This window comes from Sturnus vulgaris, chromosome 5 (genome assembly GCF_052056855.1).
Source record: "Sturnus vulgaris isolate bStuVul1 chromosome 5, bStuVul1.hap1, whole genome shotgun sequence".
Classification (NCBI taxonomy): domain Eukaryota; kingdom Metazoa; phylum Chordata; class Aves; order Passeriformes; family Sturnidae; genus Sturnus; species Sturnus vulgaris.
The window spans coordinates 24,500,547-24,528,243 of NC_142247.1; the positions used below are offsets into that span (position 1 = coordinate 24,500,547).

Below are 27,697 nucleotides of genomic sequence, written 5' to 3' on the forward strand. Positions count from 1 at the left end.
TGCCTTGCACTGCTGGATAATGGGGCCCAGGGAAAAAGGGATTTTAGGCAGCAATGAGGAATTCCAAAGCTTTTAAGAGCTGGCAAAGAGAATATGGCCACTTCTAAGTTTGAATGCTAGTTTGCCACAGGAGACTTTATATGGTTTCTGCAATTCTAGGAAACTTTTCTTTAATGAAAACATTCTGTCACCACCTGTCAGGAATAAATTTAGGCAAAGAAAACAAGACAATATTGAACTAGAAGGCAGGATCTTGCAAAACATCAGAGCTGATTCATCCCTTCCCATTCCTCCCCCCCATCCTACTCTAGGCACCATGCCGAGAATACATTAACTTAACTTGCCTGGGGATTTACATTAGATTACTATCCATTACCAGGGACTTCAGATTCCTTTATTCTCCACCAGTGTCGTATTTCTGTAAGAGAGTACTGAATAAAAGTAACTTCACCTTTTTCTTCAGTTAATCAGTTTCTGTATTCTGGCAGGACAGGTGCCAAGTACAAAAGTCTTGATTACTCAGTCCCACCCCTAGAACTGGTATGCCAGTGTATTAGGATATAAATCTGTTATTTTTGTCTCAACATGTGTGAATTACCCAAGTATTATATATGTAGATACACATTCTTGCTTGCTAAATCTGCACTCCTACTTTTTAGAATCTGAAAACAGTAGCTGAAACAAGTCACCTGTTGTAGGACTAAGTTAAAACTACTCTTGGATAAAAAAACCCTCTTGAATCACACATTAAAAGAATGAATGCTAAATAACTATCAGAAAACTGAGGCTTCTATTATCACCCAAGGCTAGGGATATTTTATTCTTCACACCCTCAACTCATTTGACAGAGTTTCTGCAAAGACAGCACTCAAGATTGCAGCCTAGAAAGATTTCTGGCTCCACTTTTCCCCTGTAATTGAAAAAACTGAAATTTATTCATGTAATATAACACTTATCACCCTTTAGAAGGTCCTTTTCCCTGCTCCTTTCTCTCATTAATTTAGTCTCATGCTCAGCTGCCCTCCTGTGCAGGTGTTCTGCAAGCCACAAAAGCACAGTTTGCCCAGACAAGTAGTTGACCTGGCAGCAGCAAGCAGCACTGAAAGCCTGGACAACCAGCCCTGCTTTGAACATCAGAGAAAGGAACAGAAAAAATAAAAGATCACTGAGTCTAACTTTTGACTAAACATCTCCACGCCAACTTAACTACATCACTAGTGCCACGTCCAGTCGTTTGTTGAACACCTCCAGGGATGGTGACTCCACCACTACCCTGGGCAGTCCATTCCAATATTTGACAACAGTTTAAATGAAGAAATTCTTCATGATATCCAACATGAACCTCCTCTGGTGCAGCTTGAGGCTTTGTCTTCTTGTCCTGTTGCTGGTTGCCTGGGAGAAGAGACTGAGCCCCAGCTGGCTACAGCCTCTACACCTAAAAGTGGTTGTAGAGAGCAATGGGGTTCCCTCTTGAGCCCCCTTTTCTCCAGGCCAAACACCCCCAGCTCCCTCAGCCACTCCTCATAGACTCACTCTCCTGACCTCTCACCAGCTCTGCTGCCTTCTCTGGGCACTTCAGCACCTCAGTGTATTCCTTGCAGTGAGGGCTCCAGAACTGCACACAGGATTTGAGGTGTGCCCACACCAATGCTCAGTACAGAGGGACAATCACTGCCCTGATCCTGCTGCCCACACTGTTTGTGAAACAGACTCTAACTCTCAGGAAGATCCAAAAAGATTGAATCTAAGTGGTAAAAGAGTGATGGAAAGTACATCTCTTCAGGCTTAAACATAAAAAGCAACCAAAAGGATAAAAAATCTCCTTTATTTTTGAGCAAGTCAATATTTATCATACATCCATTCACACTCATTAACTCAAGTAGGCCAATACCAAAGGTTTGCCACCAGGGGATATGTCCTTTTTAAACAGTTAATTGAGTTTTAATTAATTGTGTTACCTGAAAGTACATCTTGACAAAAAGTAAGATAATTGAAATGCATGAAAAAGTGTGTTTATTCATCTGTCCAGAAATAGAAAAGACAAAGAGAACATGTAACAAAATATTTTTTTATAATACCGGAAAAGAATGGAGAATTACTAGGAAACTTGCAGATTTGACTACTGGTATGAATAATTGTGTGCTAGCAAATGCCCAAGATGCACAATAACAATAAAACAAATAAACAAACCACCACAACAACAAAAACATCCAAACCCAAAAAACTAACTAACTTACAAATAAAAAGACAAAAAGTAGACTATCTGAATCAAACTATTAAGTATTATTACGGTATTGCTGCAGGGGAAAAAATATTTCTTTTTCTCCTGGAAAAGATTTTTATTTCCCTTCGAGAATAAAGAGATTTAAGCATTTTTTTCTTTTTCTTTTTCTTTTTCAAATAGAGGTTACTTTTTCATTGGAATTAGAATATTTTCCACAGAAATATATTTTCATGTTTTTGTTTTTTGGGTTTTTTTGTTTTTTTAAATAACCTAATTTTCTATTTAAAACAGCTTTGATAAGAATAATATGGGCTAGTGAAGCATTTTGTTTCATGATGGTTTCTGGTATTCAAGGTCAGGTTCAACTACATTAAATACAATGGCTTAAGATCAATTGCTCAGAAGCAGGAAAACAGTGACCAAAGAGCCAGGGTCCTGATTTTAAAGGTCCTGAAGCCTCATGACATCTGTCAAGATATGCCCAGATGTTGTAGCAGGGCAGAAAAGGGGAGCTTTAGCCATTTTTTACCTTACAACTGGAGACTATCAAAGGCTTTTGGAAGTTTTGCTTACTCTTCAATAAGCTCTTCTCTCCCTTTCCCCCCTCATGCCTATTTTTTTCATATATGTTTCTCAAAGTTAAGATTTAATTGTCTTGTCAGTAGCACAACATTCCAGTGGAGAACATAGAGAGGAAAAGATGTTAACTGGACCTTCTCTGTGTCTTTTGTGTTAGAAAGTTTTTGTCTCCTCCTCAGTACAAGAGGAAATGGAAATGTTCATCCTGGTACAGGCAAGCTTTCAACAAATGTACAACCAGCCATTCTGACCTACCCCTGCCCTGAATGGCAATCTTGAACAAAATAAATTACCTTAATCAAAATCTTCTGGGTTTAGTTCAGTGAAATCAACATGTTTAAGACATCTTAGCCTTCCTCCATTTCTTTTCTCACAATTTCAATCTCAAATTATGCACACGTTCTCTGAGACAACATAGACTCATAAAACTTTTCTCAGCTGACATGCTTAATCAAGGGTATGACTAACAAGTTCAATATCTCACAAGCAAGCTCAGCAGAAAACAAAGCTCAGTTCTGTGTTGCTAGATGGTAAGAAACAGTGGTTCATATTAAATCCATGCCTGTATCTTGGCTGGAACAGTGGTCAACAGTGGATGTCTTGGGAAGACTCCCATGACTACAATAACCATGTAATGCTTGCTCCCCAGAATACTTCCCAGCTGCTGGAGATCTGCAGGTCAAGGGGTTTTTGAGCTAGCAGTGTTCATTTTATCCTCAGAGGTATATTCTGTGTGAATTTGAATCCATGGAAACTTGTGCTCCCCCCAACACCCAGTGGCCAGGAATCTCATAGCTAAATGCAGAGCCCTTTCCTCTGCTCTGAACTTGAGGGGCCTGATGGTTTCATTTGATGGCCCCAGTTCTTTTGCTGACAGAGATTGAACAGTCACTTTCTAATTCTTCCTTCCTATGTCACTTATGTCTTGCTCTCCTTTCTGCTTATCAACAGAGGTGGCAGATAGAAAGACAGCTGAAAGCACATCAGTCATTTACATGCCATTTTAGAAAGTGAACCTAGGGACTTTGATACATAAACCCCATTGACTTTCCATTACATTTTAATTCCTTATTGCCCACCCTTAAAGAAATTTACTCAACAATCTTAAGAAAATAAATCTTAGGACAGATGTTAAGTAGATGGTAGATATATCTGAGATATCCCATTGACATTTCTTTATACCACAATGCCACTTCCAACTTAAGACCTCAAAAACTGCAGAAAATTCACCCTATCTTTTAAACATCCTATTTTACATTGCTGAACAGAATGAAATATCCTTCCATCATCTATTGTCTGCCACAGCACACATCACTGTCAAGCCTGAAGTCTCAGCCTCATTGCCTTGGTCCCCTTTATATCCTTGCCACTTTCAAGTCTTCAAGCACTGGAGGAATTTGACCCCATTTTGATCTGGTTTTGCATCATAGACACTGTTGGAAAAGATGAATCCTGCTGCTAATCAATTGAATCACAATAAAAAAACACAGTAGAAGCAGTGATGGGAAAGATGAACTCCTTAGCAAAAAGAAGTGCTGGAGGTAAAGGCAGGAAATCCTCTCTAGTCCTTCAAAGCCGATGCTGATCTCCCATTGAAATCCTCATGTACATCATGAGATCTTTTAGGCACTTAAAGACCTGCAGGCACCTAAATTCACTGCAAATTCACTAAAATCCACTTAAACTCATGCCTGTCACAGCATACACAACAGTAGAAGAAATCTCTGACTATTTTTCTGTCCTGCTTCTCCCAAAGGCGAGAGCCCCATTTGAACTGCACTCTGCTGTGTTTGGAGCCAGGATTTATTCAGTGCTCCCTCGTGCCAGGGTACCCTGTGTGGTAGCCAGTTAAACTGACTGCATGTTAACTCGGCTAAATCTAACGCTTAAGTGAGTTATCTGTTGTCATGGATTTAACTGCTAACACATTTCATATTCCCTGAGGGTAGTCAAAATAGTAGAGCCTCTAAAATAGCTGAAAAGGAATATCTCTGTATTACCTCAACCCTGAAATTTAGCCTTTGACTGACAGTATTACATACTATTTGAAAGCAATTTCTGAGCAGATAAATATTACAAAAGGGCACGTTTCTTCCCCAGCAGAGCTGCAGTGCCACTCTCTCCCATTAGCACAGTCCCAGTTTTTGCCCAACAAGTTGTAAAGACCAGACAGTGACAACTTGGTAAAAATAAAGCTTTCATTCTGCTCAAATATGTGATGAATAAATTTTATAGCAAGCACTGTTTTGTACCTGGCAAGGTATATTTGTCCCTCCTCACTACTTTATGAATTAAACAGAACATTAATAAGCAAGACTGTTTCCTTTCCCTCCCCATAAGTACTTGCAAGAGTAGTTACTGATTATTGAGTAGCAGAACCCAAACCCACCTAAGAGTATTAACTGATACATAATAAAAACAGAAGTAGCACACAATTTCATCTTCATTACAGACTTTGTTTAGCCCACCCTGGATTTTCAGTATATTCTGCTCATACTAATTTCTTCTTTTTGTTGTTCCTAAATACTAATTTCTTGTTGATATATTTGATATTAATTAATTTCCAAGTGTAGGTTCATCTTCCCTGAAGAAATAGCACTGGCAGTATTTGACATGTGAATTTGTTTACCGTAGTGAAAATGAACAAGGCACACAGAGCTGATATTCGGAGAGGTAATATAAGCAGCCATACGTGAGAATTTTATATCTAATATGTACTTCAGTGATCTGGTGACAGACTGCTGAGACTGACTAAATTAGCTCCTAATATGGTCAATTAAGACAGGTAGGTCATCTGGCAAGAGAAACAGAGAGGAACAAATCCAAAGAGACAAGATTGTTGAGGTCTGGAGAACTGGCTTTCCATCTGTTACCTGGAAATGTAGTCTGTCCTCTCTGTTACCACATTCCTGCAGTATCTAATAGACAGCTTGTCTCCATTAACTACAATGCCAGTCTGCTGTATTTGAATAACCAGGAAGGAGGAGGTATGCAAAAACAGGAAAACAACCTCAGGGGTTGTTCTCCTGCTAATACATATTAGTATTTTCTTACTAATAAAAAATTAAGTGAAAAGAGGAGAATATGGAAGAGAAAGAATCAGATCTTTCATGTGAAATGAATTCAAGTGGACGGACCAGCTTCAGCTGACATTAGTTACACATCCAGCTGCAGCACCTACATATTACACAACAGTGTTCATATAAACAAGAAAGTACTTGGACATGTCTCTGCTACCTATGTCATCTCTAACTATTTTGAACAGCTTGAAGAGTAAGAGAAGCAGTGGTGGCCAGGGAGATCTGTACACACAGCTATCACATTTCTCAAGTCTGAAAAGAGTATGTAGAGACAAGGAAAGGGGGGGACTCTGTCTGGAAAGATCAAACTCCTACAAAGCATCTCAAATACGGTGTTAGGATAACTAGTAATCAATGATCCCACTAGTGCTCCAAGGATTTTAGAAAGTGCTCTCTTTGCAAAGAACAGGTTAGACACAAGCAGCTGGAGGAGCCAGAAGGGGTGGTAAGCAGAGGCAGGCACTTGGTAAGAGCTGTTTGAGCTGAGCTCCAGGCCCAGCAGAGCATTGCCACTGCCCGTCCTTCCCTGTCCATGGTACTTGCTGCACGGCCCCGATGCAAACAGTGACAGATCTCTCTCAGCCTGGACTGCTCTGCTTTCCTCCACAGACTACGGCAGGGACCCGAGGAACACATGGAGGATTTTCTGCCTAAGATGTGCTTCTGGACCCTGGAGCAAAAGCGCAGAGGGTGCTGCACAGAGCATTGCTGTGTCACTCTTGAAGCCTCAGGACTGCCAGCCTCTGTACAGCACTGCTGTCACCAGCGCCTGAAGGACTTCATCCCACTTCGGTGACTGAAATGCAGGGAGCACGCAGGCTCCTCAGGGAGATCTGCTCACCTGGGGAGCCAAGGGCTCAGCTTAGGGAAAGCCCAACCCATCCACACAGCTCAAGAGCAGCTCCCCCGGGCACCAACATTTCACTGATTCCACCCATCTTCACAGACCCATTTTCTCTGCATTACACTTGCAATTCAGTGCACCCCAAACAGAAAGGGAAAGGACATTATTTCATGTTTCCAGCCACAAACCCCAGGGGTTTTTTTAATGTTAATAAAGCACTCGAAACAACTCTTTTACTTATTGCTCCTTTATGAGTACAGATGGCATTGGAACACATGAACCAAATGGAAAGCGTAGATGTGACACAAAATTTTTGACCCCTACGAAATCCTGTGCAAGAGCTTGAGCTTTCCAACTCAGTGGCCCAGCTTTTATTTATTTATTTACTTACTTTTAAAGCAACCACTGAAACATAAACTACATTAGGGACAGCAAATCAGAGGAGTCTCAAATGTTAGGCTTCCTCTTGCTAGCCATAAAATCACATGACAGGGGAACAACAGAAAAACAGAGGTTTCTCTCTGTTTTATGTTCCCTTTCTCACAGATACAAAAGCAAAAAAAGGGGATGTTAAGATGAAGATGATATTCTCTGTAACAGCAGAGAATAAAGAGGAGACAAAGCAGTCAAGGCTGAAGTTTCATACTCCATCCTAGAGAGCCATAACATGAAATTAAATTTACTGTTTGTTCCCCACATGACTACAGTTTTTCCAAGCCATGCTAAGGACTATGACCTCAGTGAGGAAGGTTGCCCAGTGGGATGCCTAAAGTAGAATCAGAGCACTCCTGATTCAAAGTGAGAGCTGCAATTTCTTTTTATTTCTTGCTCCATTTGTCTAAAAGAAGATTTCCTTTCTCAGATGATTTCTTATGCAGCCTTCATTACTGCTAAGGTGTTGCCTAAAAATTAGGAATTTAAAATGTAACCGCTTTAAGCTAAAGTTATCTTAGTTTAATTTCTCTTGGCAATACTCTAGTTGTGTACAGCAGAGGAATTCAGTACAGGTGGCCCATAATTCAGCAGAGGAATTTAGTACAGGTGGCCCATAATGCACATGAAGGTCAGTCTGCAATGGACAGCTCATAAACATGCAGCTGAAACAAAACAGGCTGACAGCATAAACCTACCCTCAAAGCCCGATTCAGCCCTTGAGCAGCCAATTAGGTATGAAAAAGAAACAAGGCTCAAATACCTGGTATCCACAATCCCCAAGGTAATTTCACCCTTTAAAAAACCTTAATTTCAAATCTTGACCATGTCTGCATTTCCTTTTCTTGTAGCAAAGGACTATGACGGCAGTGGAAGAAGATAAAATTCAAATAAAGCATTTGTTCCACATTATTCACTATGAGAGGATAGAATTAGTCAGCTTTCTCTTAACCAGCTTGTCCAAACCATATAACAAACAATAATTAACACTAAGTGTAAAATATTGCTATTTGTAAAAGAGATTAGCAATATCAGGCTTAGGGAGTCCAGCTAAGTGGAGGGAGGGTTCCTCCCAAAACAAAGAGAAATCATCTTGTTTTTCGTATGTTCCCTGGGCTCTGCCAACCAAGCACACAGCCTTTGCAACCTGGATCTGTCGCTCAGCACAGCTGAAGAGGATCCCAGGCTCCAATCACCTCATTGACAAGGAAGTGATGGAAGAGATTTCCCATGTCTTTTAACATTAATTTTGAGAGATGTCTTACTACTCCAGTTTTCTGAGCTACTGCACACTTAGGCTAATGGGCCTAAGGATGTAACAAAAAAATTTGGAAAGATCACACAAAATGGGAGTAAGACAGGAGCAACAGCAGGACAAGCAGCCTGAGCAGTTACGTGATTCACTCTTCTGATAACGTGCCTTCTACACTGGCACTATCCTGTTACAGCCTGTTTCAGGATGCAGCCCAAGTCTACGTAGAAGGGAAGCTTCCCTTTTTGGAAGGAACCGCGATAATTGTGATTGGAGCTGAATGTCAGGGAAAGGATCCCTATTGACTTTAATAGCCTTTGGTAGCAGTTCCAAAGTGGGGTCTGGTTGGGTACCATGCTCTCCTTGGGTAAGAGCTTCGGATTATTTTTCTACACCTTTTAGCAGTGCCTTTGGCAGTCATGAAAGCCTTGCGTTCGCCTGCACACAGCACCACCGGCGCCGCTGCCTAGCCTGGATGGAGAGCTGCTTCCTTCGCCCAAGTCTATCCCTGCCCGAGATCTCGCAGCCAAGGGATCGTCCGCCGCCGTGCAGGGAACAATAGCGGCAGGGAAGCCCCGGCTGCCCGCCCGCCCCGCCGCCGCTCCCGCCCGCAGCCCTGGGCGCCTCCGGGCGCTCCGCACTCGCCCCGCGCCGCCGCGGCCACGTTCACAGCCAGCGGCGGCGGCCTGTGGGGAGACCCCGCGCCCCGGCTCTCCGCCGCCGCTGGCATCCATGGCAACTCCGGTCGGAGCACGGCCCGCCCGGGGAGGCAAAGTTTGCCCGCACCTGGGACCGCACCGCTCAGACCGCGCCCGGCTCCGCGCCCCGCCCGCCGTCTCTGGGGCAACTGCCCCGCGGGGCCGCCCGCCGCCAGGGCGCCACCTGCCGGGGCCCCGCCGGGCCCGCCGCTGCCCCCGCTCCTGTCCCCGCTCCCGTCTCCCCTCGGCGCCCGAAGCTGGACGGCGGCCCCGCGCTCACGCCGCCCCTCCGGCGAGCGCGGCGCTTACCTTGCGCAGCATGCTGGGCGGGCAGCGCCGGGGGCTCCCCGCCGCGGCACCGCGCTCTCCCGCCCCTCACGGCGCCGCGGCCCCTCCGTGCGCGCCGCCCGCCTGCCCGCACTGAGCGGCGGCGCAACGGCTGCGCCCGCCACGAGGCAGCGCGGCCGGGGGGGCCGGGGCTGGGGCTGGGGCCGGGCCCACCCACCCCCGCCGCCCGGCCCCTTCCCCGGCCGCGGCCCCAGCCCGCCCGTGCTGCCCGGGGCCGGGGCAGCCGTGGCAGGGAGAGGCACAGAGCGGGCGCCTGGCTCCGGAAGGCTCCGGTCACGCCGCGTGGGCGCCCGGAGCTCTGTGGAGAGCCCCCCGCGGAAAGCAGAACGCTCGCCCTTCAGGCGCGCAGCGTCGGCCGGTCCGGGTCAGAGCAGGGCAGGGCTGGGGCTGCTCCCTCTGGGGAGCGAGGAAACGCCGCGCTGGATGGCTGCATGGTCCGAGGGGCTGGATGGCTGCATCGCCCCAGCCAGGTTCGGCCGTGGGAAGCTACTTGGACCACGCTGCTTCTGGTGCTCGAACCTCACGGTGCTCCAGCTTCTCGTAACGAAGCAAGTCTCATCCGAAGCAAATTACACACGTTCCAGCAGCAATTTACTTTTCCTGAAACCTGTAGAACACTATCAGAGTGACAAGCTGTTCTCAAGTTAAAATAGAATCCGATCTCGAAAGGTATTAATTGTTAATTGTTACACACTTTCTGTAATAATGTTAAATGCAAGAATCCAGGGCTCCCGCTGTACGGTGTGTGGAGGTGAATTGTGGAATGTTACATCTGCACACACATCCCCGGGGTGAGCATGTGTGCCGAGCAGCCAAACGGGGAGCAGCAGGTTGTGCTGTGTCTCGGGAGGACAGGACCACACATTTCAGATTCTGAAGGATGTGACTTACCTTAGGACAACCCGTTATTTCAAGTTTTCTGTGTCCTGGTACATTCTTCAAGTAATTTTTCATGAAACTTCAGTCCTGTGAGCATATAGTGACCCACAGAAATTAATTTCTACCAGGATAACAGATAAAAAACAGACAAGTTAGGGCAAAATGTCATCACATTTACACTTTAACTTGGTTTGACAGGAGCAGTTTAGCAGAAACAAGAGAATATTCACTGGCAGATTAGTGTTAAGTTTGTAACATTGTGTCATGGAGAGCAGCAAGACAGGAGTACTTGGCCAAATTTCGGCCATCATATTTGTGATGCTGAGTCAAACGTTGCTGCTTTTGATGTTGTGGTATATGGTGCCACTCAGCACAATGTTGCCTTAAGGTGCTAAAATGATGGGGATGTCACTTGAGTGGAATGTGCATGACCAGTGGTTTATGTTAGTCATGGCCAGTGTCAGCTATTGGGCTAAGATTTGCTACTCCTTTTAGCATGTTGATTTGTGTCTCCTGGTGCTGGTTGTTAAGTACTTGTGCTGTCTTGGCTCTGTACAGACTTCAGTAGTGCTGCTATTCACTTGCTCAGGTTGCCTCGTCCCTTTCGTCTCCTGAAAATGAAGAACCCTGAGTTTTGTCAAAATGTCTGTATTACAGGTACAATAGGATGTTTTCAGAGTCACTGTAGATGACTATGCACAGAAACCAGCAGTGTTTCCAAGAATAATGCCTGCTACAGTCATTAACTCTTCTTGGCCACTACCTAGTGTAAAATGCTGAGACACATCCCTCTTCATGTACCTGCTGTCACCCCAGTTGTGACAGACTCTCAGACAGACTTCCTTTCTTCCAGACATTTGTCACTAAATTGCACATATCCTGCTTGCATAAGGTTTGACTGTGTAAGCTTGATACAACTACTAGTTTACCAATATGTGAAATGAGATAATAACAATGAATAAGAACATCAGCAATAATCCTAGACCATAGACGTAGGAGAATCTTCTCTTGGTATTTAGCTTGTTTTCTCTGTAGTTACAATCATGAAAATATATGTGCTCTGAAATCACTTATTTTCTGAAGAAAATACTGGAGCATGATAAGAAAGAATTGAAATCCTGAGATTTAGGTGTTGTAATGCTAAAATTACACGTATGGGGTTCCTAGAGTACTCCAAACGTCAGTGCTTGGTACCTTGGCTTTTTATCCATTAGTAGAGTTCAATACTTTGGAACAGGTTTCACCCCCTGATAAGCCAGAAACTATCCAAGGTCAGCAACTGAAAGAGATTTTTCAGACAATAACCTCCTCAGGATACCTAACAAGAGGTTGTGAAAGTCTGGTTCCCATCTCAAGGCCAGAGCTGTCTTCTCAATTCATGGCTAAGCTATTTGTCCTGAAGATGGAAACTGATGTCCAAAGCTGCGTTAGATAACTCACCTCAATGCACGTTTTTAAATTACTTTCTTGTAACAGCTCTGTCTCCTTCTTGCACTGCTGACCTCTGCATTTTTTTCCCCTGGAGCTTAAAAGTTTAAGTGCATCACTTTGTTTTGAAAACATAAGCATTTAAAGATAGATGCAAAGTTTGGAATCCAGACCTATCGAGAAATGTGATGGGTAGGGATTTTTGATACAACTCCAGGCCATCTGGCCAAACAGCAGCAAATAATTAAATTTACTGGCTTGTCTTGTCTTGTCTGAGATAACATCATTTCAGGGCCTCAGGACTGCTTGTGTTTCCACTCTTTCATCCCATTACTGTGTTTTTGGTTTTTGTGGTGATTTTTGCTGATTTTTATCAGTTGTTATGAATGTACATAGCCCTTGGCACCCACTTTCTCCTGCCTCTGTGCTGCTGTAACTTTATGTTCCTCCTCAGTACCTCACTCTCACATCAGTCCGTGTGCCCCTTTTCTCTTAGCTTCAGCCCACTTATCATACTTGTTCAATGCCAGATATCTTCAGAGGAAGTCTGGACACAAAGCAACGTGTGATTTGGTGGAATTGATCCACTGTCTCCAGGAACAGACGTTGTACAAAAGCATATTTCCTCCTCCAAAACCCCTTTAATAAAAATTATGACCAACAAGAATTATATAATTATTTTCAAGCTTGCTTTGACAAAGCCATGTTAGTTTGTTCATCTTCAAAGAGCTTTAGCTGCATGCAATAATGCCACTTAATCAGAATATGATAGGTGGGAGTTCCACCCCATGCTGGACCACTCAGATGAAGTTTGGATAACTGGAGAGCAACTGGCATTCAGCAGGAGCACACCTGCTTCTTATTTCCTCTGACTTTCACTCATATTTTTTGGTGTCTTCCTTCCACAAAACTACTCAAATCAATCTGTCTGTATTTCCTTCCCTCCAAAAAGCTTTAGGTAACAGTTTGCTGCCTTCTAATATTTGGGGAATTTTACAGTTTGACGTTACCAACTGAATGGTGCTATGCTATAGTGCTCTCAACTTGTTCTCTCTAAGGAATTTGCCAATAACACCAGCTTTTTGTTATTCTTAATGTCACACTTAGCAAAGTGTGCCCAAAGCCAAACATGAAGAAAAGGTGATACAGTTTCCCATTAAAGTACCACTGTATACTAATATAATATATCATTCTTAAAATACTCTAACAATGCCTCTCTGTGTGCATTTTGTCTGCAGTTTTGTCCTTCTGGAGGAATTAATCATTTTTTCCTGGACCAAACCACTGTGTTGCTGACATGTATTGTCCCACTGAGCTGTTTATCTGCCAAAGTGAAATCCTGGATAAATACATAGAATCTTCCAGTTCTGCCTGAACAAGACTTGTGCTGACTGAGAAGGTCTGTCTGGAGAAACACAACTGGATGGCAGCCAAAGAAGTAGGGCCAGTTTGTATCATCTTCCCTAAAGACTACTACAAATTTCTTCTTCCCTGTCCTTATTTTCCAGTTTTTCACAAATGAACCAAAAGTCCTGAAGAAAGATACATTCCTTATCTAGTCCCTCTGTTATTGAAGTTCAATTCTCCCAAAAATTATCCCTGCTACTGTATGATCAACCTTTACAGGGTGAAAAAACCCAGAACATAAATTACTTTTATCCTCCAATCTTTGTCTAATGGTGTTTTCTTTCAGCAGCTCCTTGTATGGGGAAAGACTTTTTTTCCTTCATCCTATCTGTCACTTCTGCAAGAATCCAACAGCTCATCCCCAAGTGCTGCCCCACCTCTCTGAGGTACAACCTGCATGGGTTTTACTCTTCCTCAGACCATTAGCCAGTTCCCTCCAAACATCTTGCTCAGTGGTGTTGACTCCACTGAAAGTAAAAGAACTCTTACAATAGTGACATCTGAGCTTTAGGCTGACTGGTTTTTACTTAAATTCTGGTGTCCAGACAACTGATAGTACAGAGCATTCTACAAGAACAGCTCAAGGGGTGCCCTGGAGCACACCTAGTATCACCAGGCTCCAGTTTCACTTATGTGGATACAAAGATTTTTGTTGTTGGTGGTTTTTTTTTCTCTCGTGTTTATTGAATAATTCTATTATTAGGTGCAGAAATGAAAACACATTGTAGAGTACAACCTGCTCTTTAAAGGCAGCATGTTTGAAATGCCTGTAGCCAGCCTCATTTCTGCAGGTTTGGATGCAAAATGTTGCTATGGGAACAAAACCATCTCTCCACCCAATCAGCGGAAGCAAGAGGTGTTTTTTTTAAAATAACAAGGTTGTCTTTATCTGCCCTTCACCTAATCAGTCAACACAAGAATTGGAACAATGATTTTCACAGCCAAACCACAGAAAATGTGACTCACTGCCAAAAAACCCCTATGAGCTTCTTAGGTCTGGGAGATTGACATCTTATTGTAGAACATGAACAGACAAACTGACAAATCAATCTCATTTGACAGTGCAATCAAGGAAAGAAATGGGTGTGAAACTGTTCAAATCTAACTAAACCTTACTTTGGGAGGGAAAGCTTGAAGAAGTCTTCAAGGGAATTGAAAGTGGAATAGTGCTAACAGAGGAAAACACTTTACATGATTATGTGCTTCCCTCCTTTACCCTGCACGTTGAGGCTGGGTCAGTGTGTGGTGATTTTATCTTCCATGAGTTGGTCCTGACCGTCCCACCTCAGGAGTATCCAGGCTGTTGTCACCTAAGCTACAGCCTGGTAGCCTGCAAAAGCCACAGTCAGCATTGACTTCCCTCAGTGACCAATGGGTCAAGGCTTGGGTCTGCTCTGTCAAGTCCTTCACAGTGGACTTCAGTATTAATCTCTTAATTAATGTTTTCATTCAGTCAAGGTGAGCCAGAGACCTCCATCCATGCAAATTAAAAGCAACATAACCTAGTTTAATCCTCTCTTGTCTGGAATGGTGTATTAGTCCTGTAGCTCTGCTAAGGTTTGGCAACATGTTTAACTACAGTGAGCATTTATTTAAGTCCCACCTCTTGTCAGTCTAAGCAGAAAAGATTTTTAAAAAACTCCCAACATCTGAAACAGATCAGTAATTCTGGGGTAGTTTTCAGACTAATTCAAATTCTGTTTGTGGACAGTGATTTTTTTAAACTTTCATAGGAGGGGAAAGTACTAAATCAAACAACAACAACAACAACAATAATAATAGTAATAATAATAGTGTTTTTAAATGTTTTAAAATCTGACTAGCCATTTCATGAATGGGAATAAAGTCAGTCTTTATTAATGAGTGATTGAACTGTCAATCTTCACTCCTTCTTAGTTATTAAAATGAATAAAAGCATACCCTTATCAATCTTGGATTCTGTACACGTGTCACATGCTGTCTCTCCTCCAGGAGCTGTCAATTTAAAGCTATGAGACAGCTCACAGAAGAAAGGAAATAGCTGTCTGCTCACAAGGCCCATAATAGAAACAAAATAACACTATATGCACAAATACAAAATAAATTGTGAGCATCAACCCAGTTACTTTCTTCATACTAAATGTAGCAAAATGATCTGTCCGTTGTCATTAAAAATCTGGGCGGTACATGATGTTGTTCCTGCCTGTATGAACACTTCTACCTGTATTTATTCAAGGAATTTGACTGTAAAAATTTGGTGTTATTCATTGTTCACAAAGCAAGAGAATTGGCTCATCCTTGCTAAACAGTGTGCTACCACAATTGTGGTATAACTGTTAGCTTGGTGTGATTTTAGCTGTTGTGTTCAGGATCATTGAAAAGCACTTCATGTTTTCACTTTTCAGACAGCTATTCAGTTGCTTTTACTGCTCCTACTGATTCACCTAATAATTTTTCATACACAAAGCCAAATCCTGTTATTATTTAGTAAGGCTTGTGTTCCCAGTGAAGGCAATCCAGACTCATAACACCAAGACATTATGCTGATAGCATTGGCTGAGACAAATACAAAGCTTCTCATGTTGAATTTAGGATCTTGTTAGATCCCAGAGTATCTCAAGTCAAAATAAAATTGCCATATTTAAAACAGAAATTCAATACAGTGTGTATTTGCTGTGCCTGCAGAGGAGGGAAATACTACAATATATCCCTTTCAGCCTCTGTAGAGAATGGGAAATTCTAAGAGCTCCATTAGAGATGCCTCACACCTTCCTTAGACATCTCTGCTGCTTTTGGCTGGGATACAGTTAATTTTGTCCATACTGGTATAGGGCTGGGAACAGTGCTGATAACACAGGGATGTTGTAGCTATTGTTGATCAATTATCACACAGCATCAAGGCCTTTTCTGGTTCTCACCCCACCTCACCAGAGAGAGGGCTGGGGGTGCACAAGGAGTTGGGAGGGAGCACAGCTCGGGCAGCTGACTCCAGCTGAACACAGGGGTTTTCCACACCGTGTGACATCCTGCTCAGCATATCAATCCATGGGAAGGAGGAGGAAGCAGGGGACTTCAGAGCAATGGCATTCATCCTGCAAGTCACTGTGATGTGACATGGAGCCCTGCTCTCCTGTAAGGCTGAACACCTGCCAGCCCACGGGAAGCAGTGAATTAATTCCTTTTTTGCTTTGCTCACGTGTGTGGTTTTTGCTTTCCCTATTAAACTGTTTTTATGTCAGATCATGAGTTTTTCAAGCTGTTACCTTCTGATTCTCTCCCCGATCTCACCAGGGGTGAGCGAGAGAGCAAATGAGCAGGGCTCAGTTGCTAGCTGGGGTTAAACCACAACATCATCATTAAACAAATCACACATTTGGAAGCATATGTTTGTGTTCACTCACCTATGAACTCGGAGAAAAAGGCCAGCAGCAGCAGGGAAAGTAGAGAAGTCCCAGCAGTGCCAGCTGGACTGACTTAGCTAATGAAGTGTGTATAAACAGCAAACATCCATCATCATAAATTATCCTCCAAGTCCCCTTTCACATCCAGTCATCTCCTTGCATCTAGTGCTTCTTAGACAACCTGTGACATCCGTGGCCTGAATCCTGCAAATGACTAGACTGAGTAGGAAATGTGCTCTGTAAACACACTGTTCATTATAGCTATGTTACCTCCTGCCAGATGGATTGATTTGAAATGGTTTATTGCTTACTCACCCTTTTGCGTATTTGAATTAGAAGAGTCAACAAATTGCCTGGTAGTCAGGAATCAAGTGCTTCAGGCCAGCAAAGATTATGAAGCTGCCTTTCCTGCCTTCATAGGCTGTTGCAGGGGAGCTGAAAATTTTACATTGGGGTATTTTTATCTTAACAGAGTCTGCTTTGTTAAACAAGCTGCACATTACAAATGAAACCTGTACTTCAAAACTATTCATAGGAAAAACAAATATTGTAGCTTATTAATTGGCTATGGTGTTGTTATTTGATATATTTTAAACAACAGATGGAGAGAACTAGATAGATAGACCTTAGTAAAAGAACTCAACTAGGACATAAGAAAGTTGATATTTTTTCCCAGAAAAGACAATAGTAGCAAACATGTATTAATTCAGTATCCCTATTTCAACATCCAGTATTCGTGAGATCAAACTTATTTCAGTGATGGTATTTGTATCAGTATCCAGCACTTATTAGTAAAGCAAATATAGACTAGGAGAACCAAATAAGCATGTATTTTGAAGCACATGATTAAGCTTAAGGAACCAAAACCTACTAAACGGAATAAAATATCCCAGTCAGGTAGAGCAGAGCAGAGTAAATGGAAATATATTATCCTGTGGCTAAAGAAACAAGCTCAGCCAGACCTTGCACTCCCCTCCAACACTTCATGGAATGACAGCAGGTAGCTACTCTGCTACTTAAAAGATTAGCTGTATGTAACTTTACTGAACTCAGCACACTGAGCTGCATTTGTAGCAATTTCAGTAACTGCCATTCTGGTTCAAGTCTGTAAATTTTCTACAAGATACAAAAATATGCTTGCATTTGAGTTTACCTGCTCCATAGATATAGTTATTCTGCCCCAGCTGCTGCAAAAATAAGCTCAGCTTTTCCCAGAGTTGGATAACTCAGATACAGAGCTAGTGCATCCAGAAAATATTTTTCATCTCTTAACTGCAGTGACATTTGAGAATGCCTGCCCTCTGGAAGCCTGCCTGAGCTGTAGATCTTTTATCAAAGTGGAGGTTGCCTTCACTTTTGTATTCTATCTGAGCTTACAGAATATTTAATTTTCTTTAAATGAACAAATATTAGTCCTCACTCAGGACAGCATTAAGTAATATCCTTAATCACTTTCTTAAGGTGCTTAAAATTTACCGTGTTGAAATGCTTTCTTGCACTGACTCCATACAGGGCGAGACTCTTCTGAAATGAATTTCAGTCTTTCTTAGCATTGCTTTCTACTGCCTCTGTAGAAGAAATGCAATTTGGAAGCATAATTCATTGTGTTTCTTCCCAATCCACTAGCAGTATCTTCTCCATGTGAAGGGTATTTTGAAGAGCAGATCCTCTCTCATAACAACTTATCATACAGGGCAGAGCTCTCAATAGCCCCACAGTAAATCCACCCCAAACTGTAAATATGACAATAACATGGGGCATTGAAAGCACCATGGTTTACTTCAAAATCATAATAATGACTTACTTTTTATAGCAGCAAGAATTTGTGGTAATTCAGAATAAAGGGAAAAATATTGCTCTGCCTTTACCATTAGTAACTTCTGGTGAGTATTCACACATGAAATGCTTACTGCCTAGCTCAACTTCTTGAAAGTTATTTACCTCTACCTTACCTATAGGCAGGCTCCTTTCATGAGAAATTAAGTAAATTTACTTCAAATAAGTAGAGGAATATCTGTTCCACTCAGTACTCCTCCCCCACACAGTAATTGGAGCTGGTTCCCTTCTTACAGAACAAAAACTATTTTAAACACCAGGAGTAATAAGGCATAAATTTGGCAAAAAAGGTGTAACTTTTTCCAGAGCCATATGGAAAACAAGATAGGCTTTTAAACTACCAAGTAGAAATAAAGTTGTTTTAAAACTGTCATTTACTGACAGTTTTTCAAAATGATCTTTAGCATACAGCACAGAGAAAATGTAACTTCAGTGCCCAGTGTTAGATCAAAGTTTGTCTGCCGTCGATTAGAATGAAAGAATATATGAAGTCTGAGGGTGACATCTGGTATTTCAACACAAAAATGGAAACTCTGAGACTTAAAAAGGCTTTTGTCAAGATAATCTTCATTTAAAGTTCAACAATGTAAACGGTGACCAGATTGATGACTGCAAGCACTAGAACCCACAAAAGTGAGACACTGAAGAGATGACTTTTATTTAGCTGGAATTTTCTTATCAGTTAACATGGTATGCTGTGAGCAGTATATGGGCTGTGCAGAGCAAAAGGGAATGCCATGGATGGCTGCATTACCCGAGTAGTGTAATGTTTACTGCTCCATAAAACCCATCATATGGAAATCAATTCTCATCACAGAGGTTGTTGTTATATATTTTGGCTGTTGAATTGCAAATCGAATGGTGGAAGCTTAAGTTCAATATATAATGTGTCTTAATATAGGAATTTTTTATTTTTGTTTTTAGCAGTTACTCTACACAACTATGACTTCTTGTTTTGAACAAATGCAAACTATAAATAGTCTGTGGCAGCATGTATTAAACTAATTCAGCTCTTGTAGTCTGGCAGGAGAAGGGCAGAGAAAGGCCATGTGCCTATTGCAGTGGCATTCAGTCAAGCCCTAGTAGGCCATTACTTTCTGTTTAGGAAAAACAGGTGGAATCTTGGGCAGCATGAAGAACTCACAATGATGAGGCAACCTTTTGCCTCATGGTTTGGTTTATTATTTTCAAAAGGTCAGCTGTTAAATGTAGGTAAATACAAACACTGTTGCACAAGAACAAGCTAGTGAAACCCACATGGCCATAAGAACCCACCAAAATAGCTCCAGCTTTTTTCTCCCATGAACTGATCACATGCCCTGTTTCCTCTGCACACCCTGAATTCTCGCCTGCTTCCAGTGCTTGCTGCCTGCCACAGCACTGGCTCACATCCCATGCCAGCAAACAAGCTGGGACACCTAACATCACAGGAAAAGTCACAGGAAGCAGAATCTAATGAGATACCTGGTTTTGATTTTATTTTAATTCTGATTTCCCATTTTTCTGTATGATTTTAAGCTGATGGTGACATACAGTGTGACATACAGTATCACTGATGATCAGGGAATGCAGTCCCAGCATTGCTCTTGAGTCTGTAGAAATGGAGAAAACAGAGAACAGCAAGAGACTAAGGGAAGAGTAGGAGTTTCCATCTTTCCTTAACAGTCCCCTGACTATATCTACCCCAATAAAAAGTACTTGCATATGAGTCATCCATCATTTTAAAGCCTGTATTAACTTGTCAGCAGGTTATGAGCTGAAATGATTAACAGTCTTCAGAGAGGGATGAGGAACAATTGCTGCTCCATGGCCTGTTCTTCCCTATAGAAGTCACCAGCCTTATTGCACCTCAAAGAGAATAGATTCTCCAGTTCACAGATTCCCCTGAGTGGAAGAATGAGGTGTACAAGCACTTATCCTTCTCACCATTGCCTCTAAAGGTCAGGCAGCTCCTACTCAGGAGGTTTGCATGCCAGCTGTTATGCTAAGGTCAGTATAGAAGTACATAGAGAGCCAAACATCTTGGGAGATTGGCTGGTTCAGAACTGAGTGATGAAAGGGCTAATAATACAGAACAGCTTAATATTTTTATTTTTTATTTGGAAAAAAATAGGATTCCTATAATTAATATAAATTAGAGACAATTTGTATTTTGATTGTCAGGAACTGAGGAAGATGTGTAGGATGAACATGTAGGATAATCTGGCATGTTTAGATGCTCATGAACTTCAGGAGTAATAGAATAGTTGGCTGAGGATTCTTTTTCACTGACCTTGATTTCGAAGGCACTAGAAGAATTCCAGAAGACTGAAAGAATACTTCTGCTGTGCTAGTATATAAAGTGTTGAAGTTACTTGACTAAGATAAATACCCACTAGCAGTGACAGGGAGTGTAGAAGAAACACACTGGTAGAGACAACAAAGAGTGACAGTACTCCAAGAATGAACAATAGGCACGGAATGTCAATGGTGGTGATTTTCCTGAGACTTGCTAAAGAAATCTTATTTCATCATTTCAGATTAGAGGTTTTTACAGGTACCCGTGGAGATGTAACACACCTAGGTGATTGCAAGGGGTTTAATTTTGTAGTGTGTAAAACCTAATGAAAAGTTAGCAATATACCATGTCAGAAAAGCCCTTGCTAAGTGGTTTAAAAACAACTGTTCCCATGAGTATAGTTTTATTTAGCTCTTCCCTCTATAATTCAAGTATATGCTCCATGTTGTCCTCCCTCTAAGTGTTTGCTAACATATAATTGAGGAGCTCTTAGCTAGAGGGAGGTGTCTGAGAGTGGAGCTGGTGCTGCAACCAACAGGATATGGGTGCAATGGGAACGTGAGGGTACAAGGTAGGTCTGGAGCACAGTGAGCAGTACTCAGCACTGGAACTAGAGGAGCCCAGGGCTGCTGCCAGGTGCCGGACCACAGCCAAGCTTCTTGGATGGACCTGTTCACCCACTGCCTTCAGAGCAATCGCAGTTCCCTGCACAAACAAAGAAAAATATCTAGTATGTCCTTGACTACTTGCTGGAGGCTTGAGGGGAATAAAGCAAGCAGGAGGAAAAGGATGAATTTTATACTTTCTATACAGGATTGGTATGATAGGTAGTCCTCATTCTGAAAAGACTGATGAAAAAATAGAGAGGGTAGAGAATCACAAAAAAAATGACAAGGGCAAAGTACTTTTCATGGAGAGATGGGGGCTTCCATCTGTTTAGCTTGTCAACAAGAAAAGTGAGAAGTGACTTGCTTACAGTGTGTAAGTGCTTTCCTAGGCAGAAAATACTGGGCAGTCATCACTTCTCACAGCTTGCAAAGACAACAACAGGATCCAGTGGCTGAAAGCTGGAGCCAACCAAATTTGATTAGAAATTAGGCCCAGCTTTGTAAAGATGCCTGCTTAGTAAACACATGAACAAGGAGAGACTGTTCCACGGAGCAAGACAAGGTGCTTTGTGAGAGATAGGCTTGAGCCAAATGAGACATTTCACTCAACTTTGAACAAAATAAATGCAAGTTAGTGATTTCTAAGAGGAGGGATTAAATTGTCAAACAACAACTTTAAAAAAAACCCAAATCAAGCTCTTAGGTCTACTTTGCTCAATTCATGGACAGAGGAACAAGAAGACATGTCAGACTAGAGGAATAAGGGAAGACAGTTCCAGTCTCTTTTCCTAGAAAAAGAGTCACAGATAGCTGAGAGGAAAATGGCCAAGAATGACGTACTAGGAGGACAAAATGGAAATCTTACATCTCTTGCTCCTTCATACTAGTAAATAATCATGGAACCTTCCTGTTAGGATGCCTGGGGGAAGAAAATGAAAGACCATCTTTAATTATATTGGCCATTGTATTGATGCGTTTGCATTAAGCACTCATCTCCATTGGTGATGGGCACAGCATCATTAATATCCAGAAGGGGCAGCCTTTCAGGATTAGATGAAAGGGGAGAGGCAGAAGGCTACTGGTGTGAGAAGGGACAGCAGATCCTGATGTAGGAAGTCAGGGGTAGCACAAAACCACTTGGCTGTGGCTGAGGGGAGATGGACAAGGAGGCAGCATGCAGAGCTGCAGTGGCAGCCCCTGGAATGAGGCAACACAGGATGGAAGGTGGCCAATAGCGTGCAGGAAATTGAAGGGAAGCAGGAAAGATGTGCAGATGCACCTCTGAATAATAACACAAGCTCATCGGCTGTTCAAGAGAAGCAAAACTATTACCTGCAGAGAGCTTCCCCCTGCTTTGCCCTCAACTACAAAATCTGTTTACACCACTGCTTGCTACAGTCATTGCTGTAAAAGCAGTATGTCCTGCTGTGAAGAAACCAAACTGCATGGAAAAGTTTGCTCTTGGATCTCACCAGCTATTTCTACAGTGCTCTCAACACCATGGGGTTTCCCAGCAAAAACTGAACAATCCAGCACAGCGAGTGAAAAGCATTTCAGTGCTCTTAGAAGCTTCACTAAAATGCAGAGACAAAACATTTATGCAACCCATGGGCTTGGGCTTTCTTGACCTACTGTGGCATGGCTTTTGGGGATTACAATAAGAGAAGTGGAATTTCAGGGAATGCTAGAGGTGAGAATGGGTCCCCTGTAGACTGCAGATATATAAAAGCTAAATAGCTACGAAAAGACAATTACAGACTTAAGCAAACTCATGTGATAAGCACAAATATTCCTATATTTGTGTATAACATGCCTATATAAATGAATGTGTTTATTAACCCTATTTAGGAGGTTACTGTCTTAGAAGAGTTTATTTTAATTGACAATTCTTATTTAAATGTTATTTTAACTGAGGCAGAGGAGATGGACAGAAAGGAGGACAAGAGAGCCCTACAAATTCACTCACAAATTCTTGTTAGCACTGACAAGCTCAGAAATTATCTAAATGCCTGTTGATGTCTTCTTCTCTGAAAGCCCTGTATGGATTATAACACACAAGTGCTAGTCAACAGCAGTTTTTGAACTCTTGTTTCTAGGCAGCTTAGGATGGGTGATAGAAGTGTTTTGTTTCCTTAGTATTTTTCTGTAACAAGATACTATTTTGTTAATTGCAGAGCATGAAGGTAATTATACTGTGGAATCATGGGCTGTGACATGAGTACGTTCATTTTGCCCAGTGTGGAGTTACACAAATGGATGGTCAATCATGGCTTGCATTTCCCAGTTGCTGAGTACCAACAACAATTACAATCCTGATTAATAGGAGCTACAAGTACAGATAAGAACCCACCTGGGCTTTAAAATAAACAAAGTTTACTAAATGCAGTTAAACAAGTCCTACAAAACAAATTAATTCCTGCTCACTGCTTTTCTTTTGCAGATACATCGCTGCCCTCACAGGCTGGGTTTGGAGCACCCAGTCAGTGCTTCACCATGGCAGACACATTCAGTGTTTTTGATGTTTGCTTTCTGAAAACCCTTGTGCTTTTCTTCAGCTGCCAGAAGCAAGTCTGCAGCCCTAGCACAGGTGAGTAGGTGGCAGGGCTACTGCTAGCCCCCTGTAGCTCTAAGGTGGCTGTTATGGGGTGAGTTACATAACAATTACTTGTAGTCTTTTCTTTTGTAAGCTGCAGTGGTGAGTGGCAAGCAGCAGAGAGGACTGTGCTTTGGAGAAGCTTTCCAGCTCTGGGGAGGAAGGCTCTTATTAGCACAGAGTTGATAGATGTTCTGACAATTGTTTGGATCTAAGTGAGGGGCTGGCACCTTGCCAGGAGGACAAATCTGTGGGGGTTGAAGGGTAAACAGAGTCAGGTATCTACTTCCCAACTCTGAGCTTTGTGGGAAAGTGATTGCTGTGGATTTTTGTGAGACATAGCAGATCCAGCTCCAGTGGGTAATGCAACACCCCAGTCACTGGGCAAAGCTGGATGTTAGATTTAGGATTCTGTTTTGTTTCGTTGTTACAGATAGAAACAACCACTGCAGAAGAGCAGAGCAGACAGCCTTGATGCTGAGCAGGGGCCAGTGCTGCTGGCACACCACTGCCTGCAGCCAGTGCTGGGTCACCAGCCCAGAGCACCCATGCATGCACCTGCCTACGACTGACTGCAAGTTTTGCAACCCACTTTGATGAATGCAAACAAAAATATCCATGATCGATTAAATTCTTCATTCAGCTCTGATGTTTGGTTACAGCAAGTGATAGTCGGGTGCTGAATTCATTTTTGCCCTCTGAAGTTCTGTAGTTTGAAATGTGTCAAAAGACATGTTGCTATTTGCTGCAGTTTGAAGTGATCCTGGAAATATCAGCTTCTGTTGCTGCTTTTCAAATCCTAAACTTCAATGGCTAATTCAAGCTTTAAAAACTCGAAGACTAACAGATGTGTAAGGAATTTTTTTGAAGAAAAAAAATCAATTGGAAAAAAAAATCAATCAGAAATTATTTGAAGTCTATCATTTGAAGTCTATTGGAAAGAATTTCAAGTTGATAAAACACAAATTAACTTTTGCTGTCAGTATTTACAGCAACAACACTCCAGGACAGAGAGACCCAACCTGAAAAATCTTACTTATAAAAATGCAACCAGATTCCACTGGAGGGGAATGCAAACTAAATAGCAGGAGTTAAAGGAAAGCCAGGTAGATTTTGGTGGTAGATAGCTACCATGACTTTCAGGTGCTTGGCAGAGCTCTTGGTACCACCAGCATCTTGCCCTGTCCATGAAAAAGAAAGGTAGTGCAAATTTCTTGTTGGCTTGTTTCTATTTCCAGACTAGCTCTTCTGCTTTAGATACACATTATTAATAGGCTCTCTGGGGAACAGACATCCAGAAATTAAGCTTTGCTGTACCCAGAAGGCCAAGAGACTGCCAAGAGCTTGCACCTGATTTAGACTCATGGTGATGAGGCTCAGTTTGAGATTCAGAGGTGATGTCCCCTGTCAGAGGCAGAGGTGTCTTTCTCAGGGTGGCTTTGTGTTGAGTGGACCAAGCCACTTCTAGGCTGGGTCCCAGAGAGATGTAAAGGTCAGACTGAAGATGTTCAAGGTCAAGTGAAGATATGCCAAATAACAAAATGTCCTTCTTGTGCTGACAGTGATCTTGCTGCTGTGTTGCAGGCTAGTGAGGTGTATCTGAGGCTCATGCATTTATCTTTTTTCTTTGGAAAGTAAAACAGATCCCTGAATCCCCAACATCCAAGGTAAATAAATCTTTTTTTTTTTTTTTTAACACAGCTGCCTCAAATGAAAACAAAACATGCTGTAGTTTTCTTGATTTCTCTGGCCACTGCCAGACACAAGGAAACTGCCACACACATATTGCTGAATTTGGTTTTGCCTCACTGGATTTTTATGGATGGTTACCCTCAAAAAACGAACTATTAATAGGCCTGTGTCTGAATGCTCGACCACGTGAGAATTCATCTGTTACATTCAGGCTGTGTTTTGATAGATTGTTATTCCATTAACTAAAAATCCTTTGGGCTATAAAGGATACAAAACAGTCCTACAACCACTTGCCATAAAACTAATATTTAAATATCACAGGGAAGAATTGAGTAGTCCATTAGAGGAATGGGAAAGGAATTACATTATAGACAAAGAGAATGAAATAGATATGAATTCTAGCAGTATAAGCCAATGTAAAACAAAAGTCTTTTGAGCTGTGATTTGTTTAAGTGGTGCTAACAATACTATGAATCATTTAAATAGATTTTGTAACTCTGATGCTGTTACAGAGATTAAATTACACTAAGATAATAATGTAGCTTTAGGATAATTTACATAAAGAAAGGGCTAGGCTCCTAAAATTTCAGTTTTCTGCATATGCTTCTTAATGAGAACAAATTCCATAACAATTTTGATTTTAGAAGCAATTTGTGAAGCTGTCCACTGATCATTGCTCCTGCTCTAAATTCCCAGGCAAAAATTAGGCAGTAACTTTTATTTTCACTCATGCACACCAGCAAAAATTCTTGCTTAATCTCTTCTGCCTTTTCTGGTTTATAGTGCAGTATAAACCAATTTAAATGAAGAGATTAATGATTCTACTTAACAAGCGAGAAATTTTGCTTTGAATATGAGTTTTTAACTTTCATTACACATCTTTATAATTTGAATTGAAGAAAGTTCAGCATTGTTCGTTGGAAGCCTGTTGTAATCGTTGTAATGCAAATTTTCACCTAAATATAATCTTGATGCTAAATGTGGTATTTTTTTTCCTATCTATGTACCCATGCACATTTGTGCACACTCATCTTGCTTGGAGTACATGTATTCATGTCCTAGGTTTTTTTTACTCTGATAATATTTAAAACCAAAGAAATCATTAATCAAAGCCTCTAAGTAAAATGCAGGTATGTATAAATCTAAGTCTTAAAGTGCATTTTCAAAAAAACAAACCCTCTCATAGATTATTATTACATACATACATAACAGTGCCTTTTTTTTCCCCTCAAGATCCTGATTCAATTCTGCCCTTTATATTTGTTGCCTGTGAACAAAGCTAAGACCACCTGCAAAATTCATCATCATAGGAAGTGACATTGCATGGGTTCAAGTGATTCAAAAACATAAGGAAATATCCAGACCTGGTTGTGGCTCTTCAGCAAAAGGAAGTCTCTGGCAGCTCTGATTTCTTCTGCAGATTGAGCATGGTCCTGTGGCAGCTTGGTATGGTGCACACAGCAAAGTACTCCCCTTTCTGGCTCCACGCTGGAGCTAAGTCACCATCAGCTCTGGCACAAGAGCCTTGCTCTGCTTGGCAACCAGAGGGTGATGTTCAAAGCCCAGCATGTCTCTAGGACAAAACACCTGCTGGGCCCTTCCCCACTGACACAGGCTGCTCTGATATCTTCCACTGAGATAGGCTTCCCCTTGGTGCAATCCAGCATTTACTGTGGGATTTGCATGAGGAACCTGGAGTGCCATTTAAAGGCTGCCACTTTCACCCACACCTTGAAATACGTGCTTTTGTACACTCCTTCTAAGCACCACGTGAAAGCAGAGCCTTTAGATTTGCAGGTTTTTTAACCTCTAAACAAAGCAAGGATTGTTCCTTCTTTCCTCCCCAGCTGCCATCAGAATAATAAGCCCCACAGAATTAGTAAATCAAAGGTTTCAGTCTGAATGCATCACAGCTGTGTAAAACATATACTTCAGTTTTCGGGGCTGATGACTTCCAGCTCTACCCAAAATAATTTCCCCTGTAATTCCCAATCAAGACTGCTTCCCAGCACCAACTTCAGCAGGAAACATCCCAAAAACTGAAGTTAGATAACATAGAAATATGAGCTGGTGAATATCTGAATGTTCTCAAAGAGCCAGGTGGGCACAGTGTGCAGGAGTCAGTAGTACAGCACAAAC

General features: G+C 42.0%; 1 protein-coding gene and 1 long non-coding RNA gene across 2 annotated transcripts in view; one reads left to right on the plus strand and one right to left on the minus strand.

Annotated features, from left to right (window-relative positions):
* TMCC3 (transmembrane and coiled-coil domain family 3) overlaps positions 1-9,455 on the minus strand; it is a 132,537-nt gene extending 123,082 nt beyond the window's left edge. Inside the window, exon 1 of the mRNA XM_088165065.1 lies at positions 9,419-9,455. Within this exon, the coding sequence (XP_088021191.1) occupies positions 9,419-9,430 (12 nt within the window). The 5' untranslated portion in view covers positions 9,431-9,455. The remainder of the gene's footprint in view (positions 1-9,418) is intronic.
* Positions 9,456-9,886: 431 nt separating this feature from the next.
* LOC148223589 (uncharacterized) lies at positions 9,887-26,782 on the plus strand. Its single transcript, XR_015803819.1, has 4 exons — positions 9,887-10,126; positions 13,003-13,202; positions 23,714-23,860; positions 24,300-26,782. It is a non-coding gene; the product is annotated as an uncharacterized LOC148223589 (long non-coding RNA).
* The last annotated feature ends 915 nt before the right edge of the window (positions 26,783-27,697 follow it).